At 32.9% G+C, this 24,999-nt stretch overlaps 2 protein-coding genes across 6 annotated transcripts in view; one reads left to right on the forward strand and one right to left on the reverse strand.

The window, feature by feature from the left end:
* Positions 1-5,128, forward strand: part of LOC126889575 (cytochrome P450 6k1-like) — a 52,684-nt gene extending 47,556 nt beyond the window's left edge. For all 5 annotated transcript variants that reach the window (XM_050657964.1, XM_050657963.1, XM_050657965.1 and 2 more), the window contains exons 4-5: positions 1,564-1,812; positions 4,794-5,128. In XM_050657964.1, coding sequence (XP_050513921.1) covers positions 1,564-1,812; positions 4,794-4,963 — 419 coding nt within the window. In that variant the 3' untranslated portion in view covers positions 4,964-5,128. The remainder of the gene's footprint in view (positions 1-1,563; positions 1,813-4,793) is intronic.
* A 13,901-nt stretch (positions 5,129-19,029) lies between these two features.
* Positions 19,030-19,629, reverse strand: LOC126890138 (uncharacterized). Its single transcript, XM_050658988.1, has one exon. It carries the CDS (start codon positions 19,627-19,629, stop codon positions 19,030-19,032), a length of 600 nt encoding a protein of 199 aa, XP_050514945.1.
* Between the last annotated feature and the right edge of the window lie 5,370 nt (positions 19,630-24,999).

A 24,999-nucleotide genomic window follows, 5' to 3' on the forward strand; every position in this document is an offset into this window, starting at 1 on the left:
TCGGACAAATTTGGAGCTTAGCGCATTCTGGCAGTGGGACGTTTGTCTGTCAAGTGGTCACGAAGTTGTCACGTAGTTGTCGTAGACGCTAAATATGTCAAATTTATGAAAATAATATATTTATTACCACATGGATAATTTTAACGGTATCTACCATAAAACATTTTTACAATAATGTAGTAACCTTGTCGGACAATTTTCAAGTGACATATGCGCAGTCGGATGCCCCGAAGATGTCAATTTCCTGGAATTTTTTTATTTATTACCACATATGTTATTTTTATTTTCTACAGTTTTTTTACATGTGTAATGCATATTGGATCACTTGCCGGACAAAAATAATGGGGCTTTTTGGTACAATTTAAAAAAAAAATTATTTTTATACATTTTTGACTTCATATTATATTAACTCTTCACGCTTGGGCTCCACTACCATTATTAACTTTTACTCATAAATTATTAAAATTAATGAATAAATACTTATTTTAACATTTATCCATAATTATTTACTACATTGGAGCGACCCATTTAATAATCACAAAAAAAATCCAGGTCCGGAATAACAAAAAAAAAACATAGTAATTTTGACCTTGAAACAACACCCTGTATATTTTTCAAAATGCGTTTGCATATTTAATAAGAGAACAAAAAGTTAGTTTATAGGTTCGCTTTAATTTTTTGCGCAGAAATTTTAATGACATTAATTTTGAAATTAAATATATTAAAATTTTTAAGAACTCTGAAATTAAAGAGCAGATTTTTAAAGCACTTAGTAAATTATTAAATTTAGTGAATAAATACTCGTTTTAAAAATAATCTATAATCATTTACTACATTGGAACGACCCACTTACTAATCACAAGAAAAATCCAGGTCCGGATTAACAAAAAAACCTAAAGTAATTGTGACCTTGAAGTAACACCCTGTATATTGAAATTTTCAAAATTATTTTGAACATTGGAAAAGAGCGCAAAAACTAAGTTTAATGGCTCGCTTCAATTTTTTGCGCAGAAAATTTAATGACATTACTTTTGAAATATAACGAAATTTTTGATAGAGTTCTCAGAGTTATTAAAAAATTTCGAGATAATTTTAAAATTAAAATCATTAAATTGCATGTGCAAAAAGGAAGAAAAACATTAAACTTAGTTTTTTTGTGCTCTTTTCAAATGTGTATACGGATTTTGAAAATTTCAATATACAGGGTGTTGTTTCAAGGTTACAAGTAAGTCCCTCGAGGAAGATTGTAGTAATTTTTTTTTAATTATTTAAATCTTTTTTAAATATTAAAAAAAAACTTTTTTTATTTTTTTATTTATGTTTTCTGGAGTTTATGGCTTTGGTGAGAACCAATTAGTTTTAAAATTGTTAGAAATATATATTTGTAACATAACAAATAAATAAAAATATTATAAAATAGAAATTTGTCAATCCCTATTTAAATTTGTATTGTGAGATTTTTTCTCTACGCGCGAATACTTACGTGGCAGAAGTGAGCGCGACTGCTCCCGGGTTAGACTTGGTAAAGGATTTACCCATATTAATAAAAACTTTTGATTGTAGAAACTTTACGAAAATACCCAACTTTACCATTTTTGGATCGAACACCTATCGATGATTACCAGTTTAAGGACACAGACTTGAAAGTGGAAAAAAACACATCAATACTAATTCCATTGTTTGCCCTTAACAGAGATGAGCACATTTATCCTAATGCTACATTATATAATCCTGATAGGTTTCTAAGTGATCAGATTAACTCAGATGGTTTGAATTTTATACCATTTGGAGAAGGCCCAAGAATTTGTATTGGTAAGACTTTTATTTGTTTACTAAGTCATCATCATCATAATCATCATCATCATCATCATCATCATCATCATCATCATCATCATCATCATCATCACGCTACTTCAGTCTCTACTTCTTTTGCGTGCTCTTGTCACCATTCGATAATCCGCTTTGTCCAACGGTTGTCTACGTTTGTCTACTAAATACGGTTTCGTACACTTTTATTTTCTCCTTCGATCAAGCTACAGTTAAAATTAAGTCGTGGATCCTGATTTTTTGTTTCCAACATTGGTAGTTCTGCACCACCCCCATCCAATTTCTGACGTTCATCAAGCTTCATGTGTTTATTTCTAGTGATTTTGTCTACGATTTTCCTATTTTCTGGAGATATTGCCTTCTTTGTCTTCAAAAGTCTATTAGGTCAGTCTTAGGTTTCGTTTATCTTTTGTCAGATGTCGCTGTAGTGTCTATGTCCAAATTATTTCATATTAAAATAGGAAAGCAAATTAATAGTTCATATTAATTTGCTTACTCGATAGTTAACTTAAGAACACCAAACTGTTTCACAGAACACCACAGGTTGCTCCAATAATACCAAAGGGTTATAACATATCGTCCTATTAGAGGTAAAACTCACTAAGTGCACTTTTTTGAGAATTTGACATTATCATCAATTTGAACTAAATACGGTACTGCCCAGCCCTGGAGAAGTCACCTTGGGCTCTAACCCTTCTAATTGCTAAGATAATTTATGGTACAATACACTAAGTGCATTACTGTGAATTTAGATTTCAGAGCAAAACTCATTAAACCGTATTATTGCATATAGTGAATTTTTCCTTACAATCTGGAGTGCAATATTGTGAATTTCGGTTTCAGGGTAAAACTCATTAAAACTTATTATTGCACTTCATGAATTTTTACTTAGCCTACGCCTACGTCTCTCTGATGATGACTCCAAATAGAGTCGAAAATCGTCGATTTAGAGTGCTGGTTTGCGCTCCCTGTTCTAAGTGAAAAATAAGATAGTTTTGCCTTCGCATTGTAACTGAATAAAAATGGAATTTTTATTTTATTTTTTAGTTTTAACTGTATAAATTCTAGTGGACCGCTGCCATATACAGAATCGTCTACTGTCTTAAGTGCAGTGGTGTATATTATTTTATCTTAGAAATCCACTCACTCATTGTACAAGTGGGACCTTTCTTATACCAGCAATCACTAGATCACTATCTGCATTAGACATCCATTTGGATGTTGCCATCTTCTACCACTTGGGGGTGCAGCTTTGGTTTTTTGCTTCATCGAGATTAAGATATTTTGGCATATCCCAGTTGCTATAGAATCTTAGAAAGTGAAAGCAGTGGAATAAACAAATTATTAATAAGACCAGGATTCCTCCTTTTGTACCACCCTTTTTCAAGGTAACGCAGTTTAAGGACCATGTGACGCAGTTTAATGACCACCAAAGTTAGTAACATTTACCGCGAATGTTTTATTATTTTTGACTTAAATCTTATGAAAACTGCGAGTTTTATTGCGAATTGAATGAATCATAGACAAATATAAACCTTATCATCATAAATCATAAACCTTTGAATTTTAAACACACAAGTTGGTTATTAAAAAAAAAGTTTAAAACAAACACGTATATGTTATAGTCGGTTCGCTAAACTCAGACACAACTGGGTAGTGATTTTAGTAGGTATTTTTTTTGTTTTTGGCCAATTTTGTTAAAATTGTCAAAATTACTAACTAGTTAGTAATTATTAACTATTTAGTAATTGTTTTTTGCCAATTTTACCAAGTTTACCAAATTACTTACTAAAATCACTAGCCAATTGTGTCTGAGTTTAGAGAACCGACTATACCAATGTTTTCGTACAGCTGAAATTTTTGCTGTAAATGAAAAGTGGTACTTAAAATTTTCAACATTTTTGCAACAATCTTTTTCTAGCATTGCTCTGATCATAGGTTATAAATTTATTTATAGTTATACAGGGTGTTTCATTAAAAATTGTCCATATAGTAACTGGAGAAACCTTAGCACAAAATTCGAAGATTTAACCTAATACACTTAAATTAAATGTGGTTAATTACTGAGTTACAGGGTGTTTTACCTAAAATTTTAAAAACCATTTTGCTCAGCATTTTAAAACTATTCGACGTATCCTTTTCATACTTGGCAGAAAGTATAGGTACTATACAAACTGCTAAATTATGTTAAACAAACGTTTCTGGCTATTACCAGAGCCGTACGACGGGGGAAAGTGAATGGATGACCCTTTCCAAATTCTACGCCACTGGCGGAATTGCTATTTTAGTTCAATTTTTGGGTTCTCCAATACTTTCTATGAAAATAGTATACTCTTCATTCGTAACAATAAAGTCGTTCGTTTTCGAGATCTTTGAAGTTAAAAATGAAACAATACGGTTATTTTGATTAATGTATTGTGTCGCTTCATTTTGATTTTCAAATATCTCGAATAACCATTTTATCGTTACGAATCAAGAGTATATTGTTTACGTACAGAGGATTGGAAAATCAAAAAATTACATTAAAATAGCAATTTTGTCAGTGGCGTAGAATTTGGGAAGGATCAACCAGCCACTATACCCTATCGTACGCCACTGGTAGTAGCTAGAAACGTTTATTTACCTTAATTTAGTAGGGTGTACAGTACTTACACTTTCTGTCAAGTATGATAAGGATACGCTGAATAATTTTAAAGTACTGGGTACAAATAATTTTTAAATTTTAATGATATGAATCATATCATAATGTAATCAAAACAACTGTGCCGTTTGATATTTAACTTTAAATATCTCGAAAACTAGTAACTTTATCGTTACCAATAGTAGATGTATTTCTCTGTTTCCATTGAGTTGGTTAAGCGTGAAGATGTGGTCGATGCAGGATCTCCCTGTTCGGAATCCTGCTTGTTGTTCGATCTCTAGAGGTTTTATATTCATTTATTTATAGATATTTTTTTTATCTTTAGGCAAACGAATAGGACTACTGGCAGTGTCCATGGCTTTATCAACCTTAGTTCTAAATTTTTCATTCCAAACATGCAAGGACACTCCTAAAGAAATCGAGTTTGAGACAAAAAGTTTTGCGCTGACCTCAAAACATGGACTGTTCTTAGATATCTCACCCATACAGGAGTAGGAATATTTGGTTAAACCAAATTATGTTGTAGGAATGGAATTATGTAGATAGGCAAAGCAACATAATTATTTTAGGTTTTTTTTTTAGTTTTTAGGATTCATGACATTTTCATATATTATACATATACTGAGATAAAGAGATAAATAAATCGATTTTTATACTAAATTGGAGACTTATTATTACATATATAGATGAAGAAAAGCAAACGAGTTTTGTGAAAAAATGAACTACTCGAATACCTACGTGCTATAAGATTTGTCAAAAGCCTCGTTAACTTTGCGCCAAAACGTTCCAATGTTCTCTATGGGCTACTTAACCCGCCAGTGGTCGCTATATGAGATTTCCTCTCACGGTTTCAGAAAATGGCGTTCAACTTTTTTTCTGGGAAATGATACGCACTGTGGTTCTTTCTAGTCTCCTAGCTATCCTTCCTCTACAATATAATAGAGGCGTCCGCTCAGATAGTGACTCAGTTTACTTAGTATCACCATATTGTTGAGTCAGTGCGCCCCATGTGAGACATTCTCTCATCAAGCGACCACCGGCGTCACCAACTGTGTATAAAAATTAATTTTATTTTTCCGCTTAAAACCTGAAATAATTTCCTTTTATGATGTAATAAAAGGCGCCGTGGATGTGGTCGATGATATGAAAATCCTATATTCTGTTTCACGGGTTAGTTTTAGATGGTCACTTACCACACCGAGAGAAAAAAATTCTTGACATAAAGAAACTTTATTAATATTTAAGAAAGATCGACTTGGCATATTGCCTAAGAAATATATCTTTGTATATAAGATATAATTTTCTAAAATATTTTAAATAAATTTTAGTATACCCAAAGATATATATCTTAAACATGATTGAATTATCACTTTCTGGCAAACTTTTATCAGAAAGAAATTACACTTGATGTTTATTAATTTTATTAGCCATAAAAATATATTTTCTACACATTACAAAACTATTCTTTCTGAGCAATAATATTTCTTAGTAAGGAATATTATTATTTTACTATTAATAATTAATGTATTTAATGTTAAGAAATATATTTCGCAGAGATAAACGTATATTTAGAGTTAAGTTAATATTTCTTGAAAATAAAGTGATATTACATACGGCGAAATAAATCATTGTGTTAAGGTAAAATCATTATTTATTAATAAAACAAGATATAAATCGTTATTATTACATACAAATATTTTCTCCACTCTTAAACTACTGGCTTCCACACAACAATAAAAGGATGGAGAGGCAAATCCAACTTCCTCAAATTTTCCTTCTTTTGTTAATAGCACTTTGTATATCAGCAATTCACTAAAACAAAATCGTTATGTTGAAAGAGTAAACTTACTTTAATAAAATTTTTTTTATAAAGATATCTATAGATATTTATTTTGACAAATTTAGGAAATACAAAAAAAAACAAATACACGGCCCCATATAAGAACTATTAATACTAATAATAATCAATCATATTTAGTTCAAACCTGGCATTATTTAACCTACACATCTTTGTTTATTTTTTTCTTTTTGTTAATGAAATATTAATTATTTATCTGTATAATATTAAGTCATACAATAAACATTGTTTAGCTAAAATAAGAGGGAAAAAACAAACAATGTAAAATTTTGAAACAGACATAATAATATGTAATTTCCTTATAATCTGAAAGAGACAGCATACCTAATCATTAAGAAATTTTATTACAGGAAAGTATTATTAGTTTACCTCTAAGTCATTTAATACATATTAACTAATTCACGGTTTTCGGCAATAAAATTTCTTAACCATAAACATATATTTCTTTTAGACTAACTGATTTCTTTATCTCCAATAAATTAACAGAAAACATCCTCAGCGTTGCAACCGCCATGTTTGATATAGCGTTGTATTGTATATTTTTATAGAAGACGATACATTCAAAAAACCTATTATAGTTGATACATAAGTATACACATTTTTAAAAAGGTACTTACATGTATGAAGTTCTACCATTTCTGGAAGGCCCCGCAGTTGGTTAATAACTCCTTTCTTAATATTGTTCTCAAGCTATATATTATATCATTCGGTCCCAGCTTTAAATTGTGGCATATTTCCCAGTTAGAATAATAAGCTCCTTTATTTCAGAGTCGTCCATCATTATACCTAAAAAGCATAAAAAGATACTATTATGTTTCTTTTTTAACCATTCGGATACGCAACAATACTATTATTACATCTTAAATTACTCAATTTACTTTTATTTAATACCTATATAGGTATGTACGTACCTTCAAAATATCCGTTAATTTTTAAAGAACACCAATAAATTCAACATCCATCTATATGAACATGAACATATCACGCCATCTTGATAAACACTGACGACTAAATCATAAATAGTTTATCTGCGCAATTCTTTTGTGGAAGAAAATCTCTTTGCAAGTAACATTTCGGCATTAATGACAAAGTTTTTATTTTATAACCACAGTTACTACAGAGGGTATTTCGGAAGAATTATTTCTTGTGGTTTAAAATATTTATTTGATTGCAAGAAAATTTCTTGTTCACAAATATAAATATGGATTAACTTAACATTATATTTCTTATACTGCAAAATATTTGTAGTTTTCAATTTAAAAAATAAAAACTTTAGGATAAGAAAATTAAATGTAACCATTAATGCATTTCTTAGTATTGAAGAAATTATCTGTAATAAATTATTGAGTTGTGTCTAAAAAACTCGTTTCTTTATATGTGAACCGGTGTGTTTAAGTTAATAGGATATGTTAACTTTTAAGAAATATTGCTCAAAGAAATCGGTGTTTTAGGAGAAAAGAAATTGTTCTCTCGGTGCATATATCTTTCAATGTTAAATATTGGCGGCATCAATAGTCACATTTTATATAAAGATAATAATGATAAAACAGAAAAACGTCGTGTCTTTTTAAAGCAAATGGATTTATCGTTGATGAAACCTCATCTGTTTTAGAAAAGTTTGTAAAGAAAGGCAAAAGTTGGATATGTGAGAGAAAATCTCACGCGCGACCACACGCGTAAAAATTTACCTAGCGACCAATCCCGGGTTAAGGACTATTCACAATCTTACAATTTACTAAGGTAACTTTCTTACGTTTGTCGCATTTAATCGCTGATTTCATTACGGTACAACCTACTACGGTGCTTCTCATAGCCGTCTTTCCGTGCGTCACAAACTTTAGATTTCTTTCTAATGCATTAAGTTGGTTGTGACTGAAAAAGCGGTAATACATCCGTGATTATACACATTTGTAACATTTATTCTAGTTGTTGACAGATGGCGCTATAATCGGAAATAATTATTAACGTATTATTGATATTTAATATCTAAACCATATAATGCGACTATAAAAATAAAAAATCAGATTTTTTTATAAATATAATAAACACTATTGATTTGTTTTTTCTACCAAATTGCGATAAAAGTGTTAGATTGCAATAGCCTTTTCATGTTTGGCCGATTACGATTTTGACAACTGTCAGATTTAACTAGAATATCATGCAATGATTCCCGACATTCTTAAAATCATATAATATGACGTCAAAATTAATAAAGCACTGAAAGAAGGCTCTGTGAAGAACTACATATTTATATACAATTTCCCCACTTTCCGTACATACTTGATTAAATAGGTAGCTTATGAATTTTTCAGGTATCAAAAATGGAAAACATCGCTTAAGCTTTAACATTTCAAAAACATTTAACCTTTAACTACCCGCGCATCAAGTTATGGCATAACTACACGCGTGGCGTACTTTATACTCCACAAGAAAATACACAATAAAAGCGGAATTGTTTTTTTTTTTTGAAAAAATACACTTAGTTGTTTGTTATAAACCTTATTCGGCATCAGTGAATACTTGGAGTTCCTTCTCAGTAAGCCAATTGGGATTTATAACTGGAATCCTGAAATAACTGGATTCCATGATAAATAAAATTGCTAATAAAAAAATTTTTGAAATATGAAATTTTACGGGAGAAAAAGTATTGTTTATAAAGAAAAATATATTTTGTGTCATAATAACTAAAAAACAATTGAAATATGTACTTATATAAGTACTTATATTAATATAATCGTGGCGTATATTGTCCACCACCGGAAACATCAAATAATAAACTGTAAATTACGATCTTCCCAGAACGCCGATTATAACGAAACTAAAACCAAATTGTAAAGCACATTCCAGTGATATATTAGAGACATAAACAAGGTCAAAAATTAAATTTTTAAATATATTTGCAGTAGAATTCCTATATCTGGCGAACAAAATACGCCAGCGCGTGTAGTTAAAGGTTAAATGAATGCGGCAATATTATTGGTCATTACAAAGATAGAATTTAAGGACTTCTCCAGTGATTTAAAGCACCGATATGTTTTTAAAATCTCATTAAGGGGCTATCCTAATGTAAAAGTACGAAATTAATATATTTTTTTGGGAATTTCTAAAATAAAAAGTACTACACCAATTGTTTTGAAATTTTACACGAGCATTTACTATAAAATGGAGTATATGTACAACAATTTTTATGAAATAATATTGAAAAGTAAACGATTTATGCGCCATCAACTGGCACCGTGAAAATAAAAACCTAGCTCCACTAATGCAGTGATTTTCACTAATATTGACCCTGAAACCTAAAATTTCAAAGATATCATTGAAACATAAGATATTTTCTATACCATCAACTAGGGGTTTTTTGATCGGATAAAAAATGTCAATTTGGCGGTTTTTGAAACTGAAAATGTTTTAGCTAAATTTAAAAAAAAAATCAAAACTTCGTCATTATTTAAAATTTTAATATTTTTCAAAAGTCCTAGTTAATGGTATAGAAAATAATTTATATTTCAACAATAATTTTGAAATTTTATGTTTCAGGATCTCTATTACATAGTCCCAATCACTGCAGCAGGGGGGCATGTTTTTAATTTCACGGTGCCAGTAGATGGAGCATAATTCATTTAATTTTCAATATTATTTAATAAATTTTGTTTTACATGTACTTATTTTTATAGTAAATGCTTACGCAAATTTTTAAAACAATAATTGGTATAGTACTTTTTATTTTAGAAATTCCCAAAAAAGTATATGAATTTCTTACTTTTACACTAGGATAGCCGCTTAAGAGAAACTATTTGAAAACCAAAGAGATAACACCTTTGAGCTCGAGGAAGAGGTAGGTAAATGATGGACCAAGAATATTACAGCAGGAAGTTGATTCTGCGGTAACACCACTAATGGATGGCAAAGTAGTAGGCCCCGCTAATATACCAACCAGCAAAACTACTCAAACTAATGGACAAGGAATCAATAGCAATAATCACAAAGATGACGTAACTGCAAATTTGGTCAATTCCTGTTTATTGCGTAAACAACTTCTAAATTACTGTATAAAGATGATACAAATGCGACAGAACTGTAACTATGTGCTGAGCGACTACAGGGTAGTTGCGTCGTTATTGAAATACGCACCATTTTAGATCTTGTTTCAGATGAATAATGACGCAACTGTAAATAGGGTTAAAAATAGCGGGGATCAAATTAAGATAATGAAATTCGGATCAATAGGAATGAAAATAAAAGCCATTTCTGTACGAATAAACGTCATAATAAATGTTCAAAAATCGTTTTCTGTTCAGAAAATTTTCAGATGAAGAATGACGCAACTGTAGATATAGTCCTGTCGCCAGGGGGGGTACAACGGCCTCCTTAATTCAGATGGACTTACCCAAGTTTTTTTCATGTATTTTGACCCGTAGAATACGAATTTTTTGGGTAACAGTTGATCCGGATGTCGATAAGATTGTTATAGACCAAGAACTTGAGGAATTACATAACAGCGATTTCTCGCAAAACAAAATATTTTTTTGTATTTTTCGGGTCATTCTAAGCAAAAAATGTTCTGGCAAGTTTTTTGGTAGGATGCATAGTTTTCGAGATAAGCGCGGTTGAACTTCCAAAAAATCGAAAAATTGCAATTTTTGAACCAGAATAACTTTTGATTAAAAAATAAAATAGCAATTCTGCTTACTGCATTTGAAAGTTCAAGTCAAATTCTATCGGTTTTGATTCTTTGCATTGCTAAAAATTAATTTTTTTATTCTTAAACAAAGCTATAAACAGTAATAAACACCTAGTGCGTGAGTGATGTTTTCAATGATTTCACATTTAAAACCGAACAAGTAGGTAGAGTAGGTACTAGTGCAAGCGAGGCAATATCTACGTAGGATGTATTAAAACGCATGTATTAGGTACGGGAAACACTGTGTTTATAGCTTCGTTTGACAATAAAAAAAATAAATTTTTAGCAATGGAAATAATCAAAACCGATATAATTTAACTTGAACTTTCAAATACGGTAAGCAGAATTGCTATTTTATATTTAAATCAAAAGTTATTCGGGTTCAAAAATTGCAATTTTTCGATTTTTTGAAATTTTAACAGCGATTATCTCGAAAACTATGAATCCTACGAAAAAACTTGTAGAAACATTTTTTGCTTAGAATGACCCAAAAAAATACAAAAAAATGTTTTGTTTTGCGAGAAATCGCTGTTATGTAATTCCTCAAGTTCTTTGTTTATAACAATCTTATCGACATCCGGATCAACTGTTACCCAAAAAAATTCGTGTTCTACGGGTCAAAATACATAAAAAAAACTTGGGTAAGTCCATCTGCATAAAGGAGGCCGTTGTACCTCCCCTGGCGACAGGACTAATAGAGTTGAAAATGGGAGGAATAAATTAAGCTAATGAAATTCGATCCAATAGGGATAAAAATAAAAGCCATCATTGTAAGAATAAACCTCATACGGATGCCACTGGACGATTATTTCTCATTTAATCCCCATTTTAAATATTCAAAAATCGTTTTTTGCTCTTTTTAGAAATTTGGCTTTTTGCAGTTACGTCATTCTTATTCCGCACCGGCGACATATACAGTATCTCTACTCTGGAGAAATATCAACAGAATGGCTTAAGTCTATTGCAGAGTTTATTGCACTTCCAAAAAAGAACAGGAGCCAAAAAATGCGCAGAATGCCGTATGATAAGCCTGGTGAGTCATATCCTAAAATTGTTACTAAAGAAAATCCTTAAGAGAATGTATTTGTATAAGCTGTATGAAAGTCAAATTTCCACCAACCAGTTCGGGTTCATAAATGCCGTTGGTACAAGAGAGGCTTCTTTCTCAATATAAGTCTTATTAGAAAGATACAGAGGCATCAGTTGCGAAGTATACGCACTTCTGGGCCTCGATTTTTGACCCTTCGCTTCGTTATCGAACGTATTCGCTTCGTATCTGTTTAGTATACGTAGCGAATACGTTCGATAACGAAGCGAAGGGTCAAAAATCGAGGCCCTGGTTGTTTACCATAAAGCGTTTGATCGAGTACAGCACGCCAGATGATTCAAATAGTAAAAGAAGCAGAAATTAACAACTAAGATCTGAAAATAATCATTAGAAACCATTACTATAATCAGATCTCACACCTTAGAGTTAAAGGTGAACATATGGAATGTTTGAGAATCATGTGTGGATTGAGACAAGGCTGTATTTTGTCTCCTCTATCTCTACTCTGAAAGAATATTTATCGAAGCCTTGCACGAAATTTAAAAAAGTATTTTACTAAACGGTTCAAAAATTAACCGGCTTAACAACATCAGGTATGCAGATGGCACCTTAGTATTTGCGGACAACCTGGATGACCTACAAATCCTTATGAACAAAATTACATATTACAGTCAGCAATATGGACTCAATATAAATGTAGAGGACAGAAAGCTTATGATCATTAGCAAGAAAAATATAACAGAAGGTCAACTCTACACTCTACATCAACTAAACCGCTGTAGAAAGACTGACGCACTACAACTACCTCGGCACCATAATAAATGAAGAATAAACATACAACCAAGAGATAAGAGCGCGCATCTGAAAAGCTAGATCCACCTTCAACCTTCTTCAAGAGCCACAACCTCTCTCTTGGTATAAAAATAAGATTGCTGTGATTCTTCTTTCCTTTATATCCGTTTTTAGGGTGTTAAATCGTGGACATTTAATGAAGATATGTGCAGAAAATTAGAAGCTTTTAGGTGGCTATATCGGAGAATATTGAAAATACCGTGGACTGGCCGGATTATAAATGAGGAGGTCCTCAAAAAAATGAAGAAGAACCAAGAGATCCACTATCAGGAACTGACCACTATCAAATCTCGAAAGTTAGAATACTTCGGTCACATTATGCGAAATAAATCCAGATATGTCTTCCTACAAGCCATCCTATAAGCAAAAATATTTGGAGTTCGAGGCCCAGGAAGAAGAAGAACATCATAATAACCTCAGAACCAGGTTTAACACAACATATCTACAGCTTTTCCGTGCTGCTGCTGATAAGATAAAGATTGTCATAATGATCGCCAATATTCGTCAGGGACCCTAACAACACATAATATTCCAGGAATGTACTATCAAAGTTCTATTAATGTTTGAATGTCCTGGACATTCAAGGAACATTCGGTGAACATCTGATTAAATTATTGTGTGGAATGTTATTACAAGACATTCTGTGAACATACTACCAATGTCCTATATTTTAAGAGAGGCTATTTACTATTCAATGTGCGTTCATTTTCATATTTTCCGCGCGTGTATCTATGCATTAGGCAATCCAAACCACGTGACTTCTGGTTCGGTTGCAGAGGTTATGTTTGTAATATCTATTTTTCATTGTTTATCGTCGTATTTTGTCTATTTTGGATTCATTTGGATTTCGTTTGCTGTATTTTGTGAACTTTATAAATATTACCACAATGCAAAGTGATTATTTAAGGAAATTATTATTAGAAGCTCCAGATGTTGGAGAAAGGTCAGAGAAACAATTTTTATTTACTGTTCATTTTTTTCTGATATTTATCAATATTGATGAATTTTGCAAGCAATAACATTATTTCTTTTATTGTTTTAGATATTTATTGAAGCTGAAAATAATTGGGGATTTAGATCCATAATCCATATACAATTCAGTCAGAATTGGATTTTACAGTAAAGTGCATTCCACCAAATTACAATTATAGATATTTATACGTATCTGGTGGAGTTTCACAATTACTACTCTAAGCAGCAAATGAAAGCATACAAAAGCTTTCAGGCACATAAATATTTTACAGCTGGATTTGTTCTTAAAGTTGGAAGTCAGGAGCAACAACTTCATAAGTACCTAGAAGAATATTGAGAAAATCCAGCTCCTCGATACTACTGGGCAAACTAGAAGATTGAAGAGGACAAAACCTTTTGAACTAGTGTGAGTGATAGGTGATAGTGAAAAGCAGAGCATAGTGCTTGTGTGCCTGTATATGCTAGAATAGTGCACAATCTTGTTAGATTAGATAAGAGACGCTATGGGACAAGCTCTTCATTTTAAGGGACAGTAGTAATTTAGGTTAAATTAAAATTGCTCATTGGTCAGTTATGACCAGATTGTAATTGTAATGTACAATTCAATACAATGAATCATCATCGTAGTGATGATTATGGAAAAAAATATATCACAAGATTTTGTGTAATAAAAATGTTTATATTTATCAAGGATGTATTATTTGGTATGGCCACATATACTTCTAGTATATCGTCGGTGATGTGACAATACCTCCTATCTGCTTTTTCATGAATTTTGTAGGAGACGAAAAACCATTTTTAGGGTCATCTCCTGTTTTCACATGTAAATTCTGACATGTTTTGTAGTAAATAGATAGTTGAATTTACTACAAAACATGTCAAAAAATATCATATATAAAAATAGGAGGTGACCGTAGAAAAAGTTTTTAGTCTCTCTTACAAAACTCATGAAAAAACAAATCGGAGGTGTTGTGTCACATCAGCGACTGTATCCAGGAATGTATAAAAAATATACTGTGAATGTCCAAAAAACATTTGTAGACATTCATGGAATGTTCCAACAAGACATTCAAGGAATGTTTAAAATGCTGACAGAGGACTTTCCTGGGACATTTAGGGGACATTCTTGTGCTTTTGAGGACATTCCAGGAATGTTTTTTCAATATCCTGTGTCTACATTCTAGGAACATACATGGAATGTTTGGTGTTATTAGGGGATAGGCGCCACAAGAAGAAAAAATTTCATTAGGCTGGAGGAAAAAGAAAAACACATTTTGAGGTTTATGAAGAACGTTATAAATCTTTTTGAGTCGGCATAGTTTATGCTATTATTTTGTTTGGTTTTAGGGTATATACTTGCACGGTCAGAAACTAATTAAAACAAAAACAATTTCTTGAGGGGCACTACATTTTTCTCGCCCAGGAACCGATCAAGGCAATGTAATTAACAATAAAAGCTAAGCCTAACAAAATTCAAACATTCATGCTTTCTATTCTTATATATGTGGTGGTGCGCAGGAGTAGAAAAAAAGATAACCAAAAATCGAAACATAAATTTTATCATAGGAGACCTTAACGCTAACTTGGGTAAAGGGAAGGTTTTAGGACATTAATTCCGATCATAATAAACCAAAGACAAGCTGTAACTCCAGTTATTGAAAAAAAAAACGCTATACAACAGAGGATATACAAAGAATTAAACAAACATTTCTGGACCTCGGAGGTAAACTACACTATGTCATTTCGAGCAACTGTGTTTAGCGTGTGTTTGGAACAAAGTTTAAAGCACTTAGAATGGTAATAAAAATCTGATATATGCCATAGTTGTTTAACAGACAATATGTCTATATTTTAATGATAATATATAATCAATTTTTATAATCCAACTAATAAAACTAGTGGATTAAAAAAACTTATTCAGAAAAACGCCATGTCGACATAGTGTAGTTTACCTCCGAGGTCCAGATTTAGAAAAAAAATAAGCAGTAATGGATAACAAACGAAGTTTATAATTAATGGATAAATGAAAGGCATCCATAGTCCAAGTAATGAAGCTTAAAATAGGACAAAACCTCGCAATTTTTACAGAATACATAGATTTACTTGAAAATTTGAGAATAAGTAGTGGATAGTCCAAGGATCAAAATCTATATGATGCTGAAATGCGCTTTTACCATGGGGGTGGTTGCCACCCAATCTCGGGGGTGGAATTTTTTTTTGATCGCAACAGTTGGTAAAGTCTTTCATTCTAAGCAAAAAACATTGTATAAATTTTTTGATAAAATTAATAGTTTTCGATTTATTCCCTATCGAAAGTGTTAGTTATATCGAAAAAATCAATGTTTTTAATAAGTTTTCTGCTAATAACTCCAAAAGTTTTCGTTTTATCAAAACAAATTCACTTAACAGAAATGTACCGTTTAAAAAAATAAACAAAACCGTTTTCGTTTATTTTCTCTTTGACCAATAGTTATCGAGCTATACTTTATTATATGTTAGCTCTTCTTCGTCAAATGCTAAAATATTGTAGTTTCAAAGTCAAAATACGGGAAAACTATGCATTTTTCGAGTTTTACTTGTTCTGACTAATTTAAATTGTATAAAAATATCTATTTCCGGAAATAAAAAAAAGTTTCCAGCTGAAAAATTAAGTGACTTATAAAGAAAAGAATGTCAGTCCCTATTTATTTCAGCGAAAAAGTGATCGGAAGCAACGTCCTAATCACAACCCTAATTAAAATTAGTCATTGGCCTTCTTTATTTATGTATTATTAATAGGTTCTAGAAGTTTGACCAGCTTAGAATGATTAGTTTTTAAAAAAATGGAGTTAAAAGCGAATAACGAATTTTTATAGTTTGGAAAAAATGGCCTTTTCTTCAGGATAGAAAGATTATCATCGGAGATGTTTAAAATATGTTAAAAAATGAAAAAATGTTAGAATTCTGGCTCTGGCTTATTTCTTTCATAAGACCCTGGTTTGCAAAAATTTTTTCTACGCCAAAAATAGAGTGATGAACTATTGACAATTAAAACTTGTAATAACATTCAAAAACCACCTTTACCATCCCTTTCAAAGTCACCTATTTTTGCGACTGAGGATTTTAAAAAATTTACTCTTAATAGGCTTATAGATCTTGTAAAAACCTACAAAATTCTTTTTATCAAACTTTCTAAGATAAAAAGTAAAGAAGTTACGGTTAAAAAATCAATACATTTAAAAAAAAAGGAAAAATCCAATTGGAAGCATAATAATGTAAGTTGGCGGTGTTTTTAGTCATTGCCCTTATTCCTTCTTCTTTATTAATGTATTATTAATAATTTTAGAAGTTTGACTGGCCTAGAATTATTAGTTTTTAAAAAACTGGAGCTAAAAGCGAATAACGAATTTTTGTAGTTTGGTAAAAATGCCATTTTCTTCAGAATAAAAAGATTACCATCATAGATATGAAAAAATGTTTAAATATGAAATTGTAGGTTATTTCATTCCCAAGAACCTTGTTTGAAAAAATTTTTCTCTGGCAAAAATTGAGTCAATCGTAAATGAGTATTATCGAAAAACATTGATTTTCTTGATATAAAACTAACACTTTCGATAGAGAATAAATCGAAAGCTATTAATTTTATCAAAAAAATGTATAGAACATTTTTAGCTTAGAATGAATGTTTTTATCAACTTTTGTGGACAAAATATAATAAAAAGTTTCCACCCCGAGATGGGGTGGCAACCACCCCCATGGTAAAAGCGCCTTTCGGCATCATATAGATTTTGATCGCTGGACTATCCACTACTTATTCTTAAATTTTCAAGCAAATTGATCCATTCTGTAAAGATTGCGAGGTGAAAAGCTTCGGTTCCTGGACTACCAAGGAAAATGATGACAACGACGGGGAGTACAGCAGAGTAAACAGAATAATTCGAACAAAAAATGTAAGAGGCAAAGGAGAAATGGCTGAATCAAAATGTGTCGAAATAAAATAACTGCAACAAAGGCACGATTTCTTTAATTATCTATATAAATAACTAAAGGCGTTAACATTGACTAAAAAGAAAAAACTCCCAAATCTCCCACACTGCAATGAGTTTCATTTGATAAGTCCTGATGTAAAAGTCCTATAAAATCTTACAGTATAATAAGTACGAATAGAGCCGGAATAAAAATGAGGAAAGCCATGTGTAGTTTTACTAGTCCTAGCGCAAAAATGCTACGACCAACAGAACGAGATATTAATACACTTCATAAACAATGAAAAATAAGATAGAATAAGCTTTAAGATTTCAAAATAGATTTGATAGAATAAGCACTCGTACATACGAGGGCGGTTTGCCAGCCGACGTTTGTACCGTACACACGAAAGCGTTTGACTGGCGGTTGCATTCCTCCCCTAACGTATGTCCCTAAAATTTTCGGAAAAAATATATATGTATTTTATAATTGTAAATTAATTTTATTTTATTAGCTAAATACAAAAAATTAAGTCTACATGTGTCTACAAGTGAATGGTCAACAAATAGAAAGAGTAAAAACATACACCTACCTTGGTACGAACGTCAATGAAAATTGGGACCATTCTATAGAAATCAAATGTAGGATAGAGAAAGCAAGATCTGCATTTCAAAAAATGGCAAAGTTGTTCAAATGTCATGATTTGTCGATACCCATAAAAGTCAGATTACTACGATGTTATATATTTCCTATACTGTTGTACGGAGTTGAGTCGTGGACTCTCACAGACGCCACCTGCAAGAAAATTGAGGCTTTTGAGATGTGGCTTTATCGTCGAATCCTGAAGATATCTTATACCGACCACATTACTAATGAGGGTGTTTTGCTGAGAATGAAAAAAGAAAAAGAGCTGTTAATCAAAATAAAAACAGCCAAAATCGAATACCTCGGTCACATCATGAGGAACAGTGAGAGATATGGACTGCTGCAACTGGTCTTGCAGGGAAAAGTAGAGGGAAAGCGAGGACCAGGAAGGCGAAGGATTTCCTGGCTGAAAAATCTACGAACGTGGTTCAACACAACCACTACAAATCTTTTCAGAGCAGCAGTGTGCAAAGTGCAGATTGCCATGATGGTCGCCAACATCCGAAACGGATAGGCACTACAAGAAGAAAGTCTACATATTTAAGGTTTATAATGTATTTTTATAGAACAGAAGGAGGTCCGTCATCTTCGATGGCACGTAAATTTGGTCTTGCATGTGCAATAAGTCTTTGGACTGTTTCTAAATCGATCTCACGAAATTTTTGCAAACTTCTTCGCCTTAGCTGACCTTCAATTTGGGCTTCCCAGCCATTATTGTACACCATTCGACTCAAAACAGCCCAAAACTCTTCTATAGGCCTCGCCTGAGGCACATTTGGAGGGTTGTCGCGCTTGGGAACAAAATTTATATTTTGAGCAGTTAACCAATCTGTAGTTCTCCTGACGTAATGGCATGACGCTAAGTCGGGCCAAAATATAATTTCATCATTGGAGTTATGAGTATTTATAAATTGAACAAGCTTTGTAAGACACCTGTCAATGTAAATGTCAGCATTGAGAGCTTCAGCGCGAACACGCCCAACAAACGGCTGTGAAACACCAGCTTCTGAAATGGCACACCATACCAAAATTTGATCGGCAAATTTCACTTTTCCCTTAAGCCTAACTCCGTCCGGTGCATCTTGTACATTGCGTGTATAAAATCCGTCGTTGCCCTTCATTTCGGAATTGGATAAAGTAAAATACTTTTCATCATCCATAATGAGAATTTTACCAGGAAAATGGATGCGTCTCAATGCACGGCAACATCTAGGAATTTTTTCAAACTGGGTTGGTGTGTACTTAGGAGCTTTTTTTCTTTTATATCGTTTTAAATTATTTCTAGAAATTGTTCTACTTACAGTCATTCGTGAAACATTATATCTTCGGCCAACATTCGGCCAAGATTTTCCTAATTGGCTCTCCATACCCTGAATTAATCTCTGTTCTCGAGCAGGAGTTAAAACTTTGGTATTGCACTTTTGGGCAAATTAAGGCATGGTATACCATTTTCGCACTCTTTAATTGTCTGGTAAATCGTTGACACAGAAATATTTTGAGCACTAAAAATTCTTGCAATATTGCGTTTTGGTACATGTCCAACTAAACGATAAATACTTTGACGAATATTAAGTTTGTAGGACATCTTAACGAACCGTATTTGTCAAAACTGACATTGTTTACATTGTTTAAGTTGTTTACTAATTTTGGTTTCCAATGGCAACTTGATCCAACGCTTCCTACCAATAATAATTTTAAATCTAAAATTTTCCCAAAACTTTAGTGACATACGTTAATAGGTCTTTTCGCGGTGCACATCCTGAATGTACTCTGAACTTAACCCGGATACAAATATATGCGCAAGCGTGTCTCCGAATATATTCTGAATTTGTTTTTGCACGAACAATTTCCGGATGTTTTTTGGGTTGCCTATGCCAATTGCCTAATTCTTTATCTTTATCTACACTTATGTTACGACATAACATCGACAATCGACACCTCCGAGACAGGAAAAGTAATTTTACATATTTAAAAAAAAAATGCATTTTTTTGGAACATTTTAAAGTCCTACAATCTCTTCCAAATCCTCATCACTTGAACTGAGGTTAATCATCTAAAAAGGTTTTAAAAATAAAAAACTGAAATACATAATACAATTTAAAAAACCTTCCCTTTTGCAAAAATTTTATTGATATGATAACACAACAATTTAAAATCTGTTAGGTTAGAAATAGAATCTCTAAACAAAATAAATAAATTCGTCAAATCAACTTCTGCACATGTGCGGCCAAAAAATCCTCTCTTTAATCCCAGAACTTGTTGAACGCATTCCGAATACGTTCAGGACAAGTTTTTGCGCTCCGCGAACAGAGAACTTTTTATTCAGAGGAGGATTTTTCAACACCGCGAACAACCAAATTTCTAATGCGCAAGCGTTCTTCCTCTGAAGAAGTTCAGAATGTGCACCACGAAAACACCTAATAACTTACAACCGCCGCGGTTTGACGACGTTGAGCGGTTGCATGTGTACGCATTTTGAGCGGTTGCATTTATTCCTATGTTGAATTTGAACAGCGGCGTTTGGGTTTTTCAGGTAAACCGCGGCGTAACCGCCTGTATGTGTACAAGCGTGAAGACACGGTATACTATTAGAAGATTTGCAAGAAGTAGACTTAGATGGGAAGGACATTACGTTGCTAAAGAACCAAGGGCGGATCCAGGACCGATTTTCGGGAGGGGCCATGAACTTTTTTTGGGGGAGGTACCGGGGGTCTGGGGGTAATTTTTAAAAATTAGGGTTACAATGGTGAGTTTTAAGGCACTTTTCACACACTTTTAATTGCCACAAAGTCATTCAAAACTTATCGTTATTAAAGTATTATTAAAGTCAGTACCGATTCCTGCACATTTCTTCAGATCCAAGTGCAGTTCTTTTAACAAGTTTAATACTATTTTTTCCAATGCTTCTCCTACCAGGCCTTGTTCTTCTCCTCTTTCTTGATTTTTACTAATTATTTTTATGTTCTCATAAGCGTTAATGAACTTAACTAATCTTCACGAATGTTGTTATTGTGTATATATCTCAAATTTAGAGAAAGCTGTTTCACGTGAGATACGTCGGTCGTTTCGTCAAATATGACAGAGTAATAATTTGCACCTTGAACCTGATGCATTAGTTGTTCAATTATTTCCTAACTACAACATGCTATCAATCGATTTTGACTGGTGCTACTAATGTATGTTGCTCGGGAAGATGCTGTGGATAGGTGTTGTTTAAGAGTCGCTCCTGATGCGATTTTAAACCTTCACAATTCCCCTCATTGCTAGAACCAGCATCTTAGTCCAGAAGCACAAGGCAGGAATATTGTGTCGACCTAAGAACACTATCGACTCTACTATTGGTCGTAGTCTTTCTCTATTTTCTTGTATCTGTTTAGACCTCTGGGAGTATATCGGGTTATTGATTGACTGTTGCGGGTTGAGATAACCTTGTAGAAAATCTAGCTCAACCTGAAGGCATTCATTGTGGTCTGATTGATGTTTTTTCATGGGATTGTATCGCTCCGTCGTTGCCCATTACTTTGGCGAAAGATGTTAAAGGTTTCATGACAAGACTTTGGGCTGTCATCCCCTTTATTAGGACCATATTTTTCATTAGAAAAATAAAACGCAATACTTGCAAAACAATCCTTTTTGAATGTGAGAAAGTACCAATTAACTCCTTTGTCCAAGTAAAGCTTCATTTTTATTGTTATTTATGTGTACAGAGTATAGAAATTGATACGAATTTGATGGCTGCCAAGGTCGTTCTAACCATTGGCACTTTGTAAAATTATCATAATTTTGATTTACACATCCTATGTCATTTTTGAAGCTTCCGTTACCGCTTTTGTTCAATTCTAGTCCAGAAGATATATTTATCCCCTGTTTTGTACATATACATGTGTTTGAAATTGAAAACATTTGAACTGCAAATATTTAAATTTATATTTTTTTTATTCTCGGAGGAGGCCATGGCCCCCATGGCCCCCTCCCTGGATCCGCCCTTGTAAAGAACTTACCGTATCATGACGCACCGGTGCGCTTGACAAAAAATAGGATAAAATCAGTTAAACTACGTTCTTCCTAACTCCGTCAGCCTAATTCAGCCTAACTCCGTCCGGTGCATCTTGTACATTGCGTGTATTAGATCCGTCGTTGCCCTTCGTTTCGGAATTGGATAAAGTAAAATACTTTTCATCATCCATAATGAGAATTTTACCAGGAAAATGGATGCGTCTCAATGCACGGCAACATCTAGGAATTTTTTCAAACTGGGTTGGTGTGTACTTAGGAGCTTTTTTTCTTTTATATCGTTTTAAATTATTTCTAGAAATTGTTCTACTTACAGTCATTCGTGAAACATTATATCTTCGGCCAACATTCGGCCAAGATTTTCCTAATTGGCTCTCCATACCCTGAATTAATCTCTGTTCTCGAGCAGGAGTTAAAACTTTGGTATTGCACTTTTGGGCAAATTAAGGCATGGTATACCATTTTCGCACTCTTTAATTGTCTGGTAAATCGTTGACACAGAAATATTTTGAGCACTAAAAATTCTTGCAATATTGCGTTTTGGTACATGTCCAACTAAACGATAAATACTTTGACGAATATTAAGTTTGTAGGACATCTTAACGAACCGTATTTGTCAAAACTGACATTGTTTACATTGTTTAAGTTGTTTACTAATTTTGGTTTCCAATGGCAACTTGATCCAACGCTTCCTACCAATAATAATTTTAAATCTAAAATTTTCCCAAAACTTTAGTGACATACGTTAATAGGTCTTTTCGCGGTGCACATCCTGAATGTACTCTGAACTTAACCCGGATACAAATATATGCGCAAGCGTGTCTCCGAATATATTCTGAATTTGTTTTTGCACGAACAATTTCCGGATGTTTTTTGGGTTGCCTATGCCAATTGCCTAATTCTTTATCTTTATCTACACTTATGTTACGACATAACATCGACAATCGACACCTCCGAGACAGGAAAAGTAATTTTACATATTTAAAAAAAAATGCATTTTTTTGGAACATTTTAAAGTCCTACAATCTCTTCCAAATCCTCATCACTTGAACTGAGGTTAATCATCTAAAAAGGTTTTAAAAATAAAAAACTGAAATACATAATACAATTTAAAAAACCTTCCCTTTTGCAAAAATTTTATTGATATGATAACACAACAATTTAAAATCTGTTAGGTTAGAAATAGAATCTCTAAACAAAATAAATAAATTCGTCAAATCAACTTCTGCACATGTGCGGCCAAAAAATCCTCTCTTTAATCCCAGAACTTGTTGAACGCATTCCGAATACGTTCAGGACAAGTTTTTGCGCTCCGCGAACAGAGAACTTTTTATTCAGAGGAGGATTTTTCAACACCGCGAACAACCAAATTTCTAATGCGCAAGCGTTCTTCCTCTGAAGAAGTTCAGAATGTGCACCACGAAAACACCTAATAACTTACAACCGCCGCGGTTTGACGACGTTGAGCGGTTGCATGTGTACGCATTTTGAGCGGTTGCATTTATTCCTATGTTGAATTTGAACAGCGGCGTTTGGGTTTTTCAGGTAAACCGCGGCGTAACCGCCTGTATATGTACAAGCGTGAAGACACGGTATACTATTAGAAGATTTGCAAGAAGTAGACTTAGATGGGAAGGACATTACGTTGCTAAAGAACCAAGGGCGGATCCAGGACCGATTTTCGGGAGGGGCCATGAACTTTTTTTGGGGGAGGTACCGGGGGTCTGGGGGTAATTTTTAAAAATTAGGGTTACAATGGTGAGTTTTAAGGCACTTTTCACACACTTTTAATTGCCACAAAGTCATTCAAAACTTATCGTTATTAAAGTATTATTAAAGTCAGTACCGATTCCTGCACATTTCTTCAGATCCAAGTGCAGTTCTTTTAACAAGTTTAATACTATTTTTTCCAATGCTTCTCCTACCAGGCCTTGTTCTTCTCCTCTTTCTTGATTTTTACTAATTATTTTTATGTTCTCATAAGCGTTAATGAACTTAACTAATCTTCACGAATGTTGTTATTGTGTATATATCTCAAATTTAGAGAAAGCTGTTTCACGTGAGATACGTCGGTCGTTTCGTCAAATATGACAGAGTAATAATTTGCACCTTGAACCTGATGCATTAGTTGTTCAATTATTTCCTAACTACAACATGCTATCAATCGATTTTGACTGGTGCTACTAATGTAGGTTGCTCGGGAAGATGCTGTGGATAGGTGTTGTTTAAGAGTCGCTCCTGATGCGATTTTAAACCTTCACAATTCCCCTCATTGCTAGAACCAGCATCTTAGTCCAGAAGCACAAGGCAGGAATATTGTGTCGACCTAAGAACACTATCGACTCTACTATTGGTCGTAGTCTTTCTCTATTTTCTTGTATCTGTTTAGACCTCTGGGAGTATATCGGGTTATTGATTGACTGTTGCGGGTTGAGATAACCTTGTAGAAAATCTAGCTCAACCTGAAGGCATTCATTGTGGTCTGATTGATGTTTTTTCATGGGATTGTATCGCTC

This window comes from Diabrotica virgifera, chromosome 8 (genome assembly GCF_917563875.1).
Source record: "Diabrotica virgifera virgifera chromosome 8, PGI_DIABVI_V3a".
Taxonomy (NCBI): Eukaryota; Metazoa; Arthropoda; class Insecta; order Coleoptera; family Chrysomelidae; genus Diabrotica; species Diabrotica virgifera.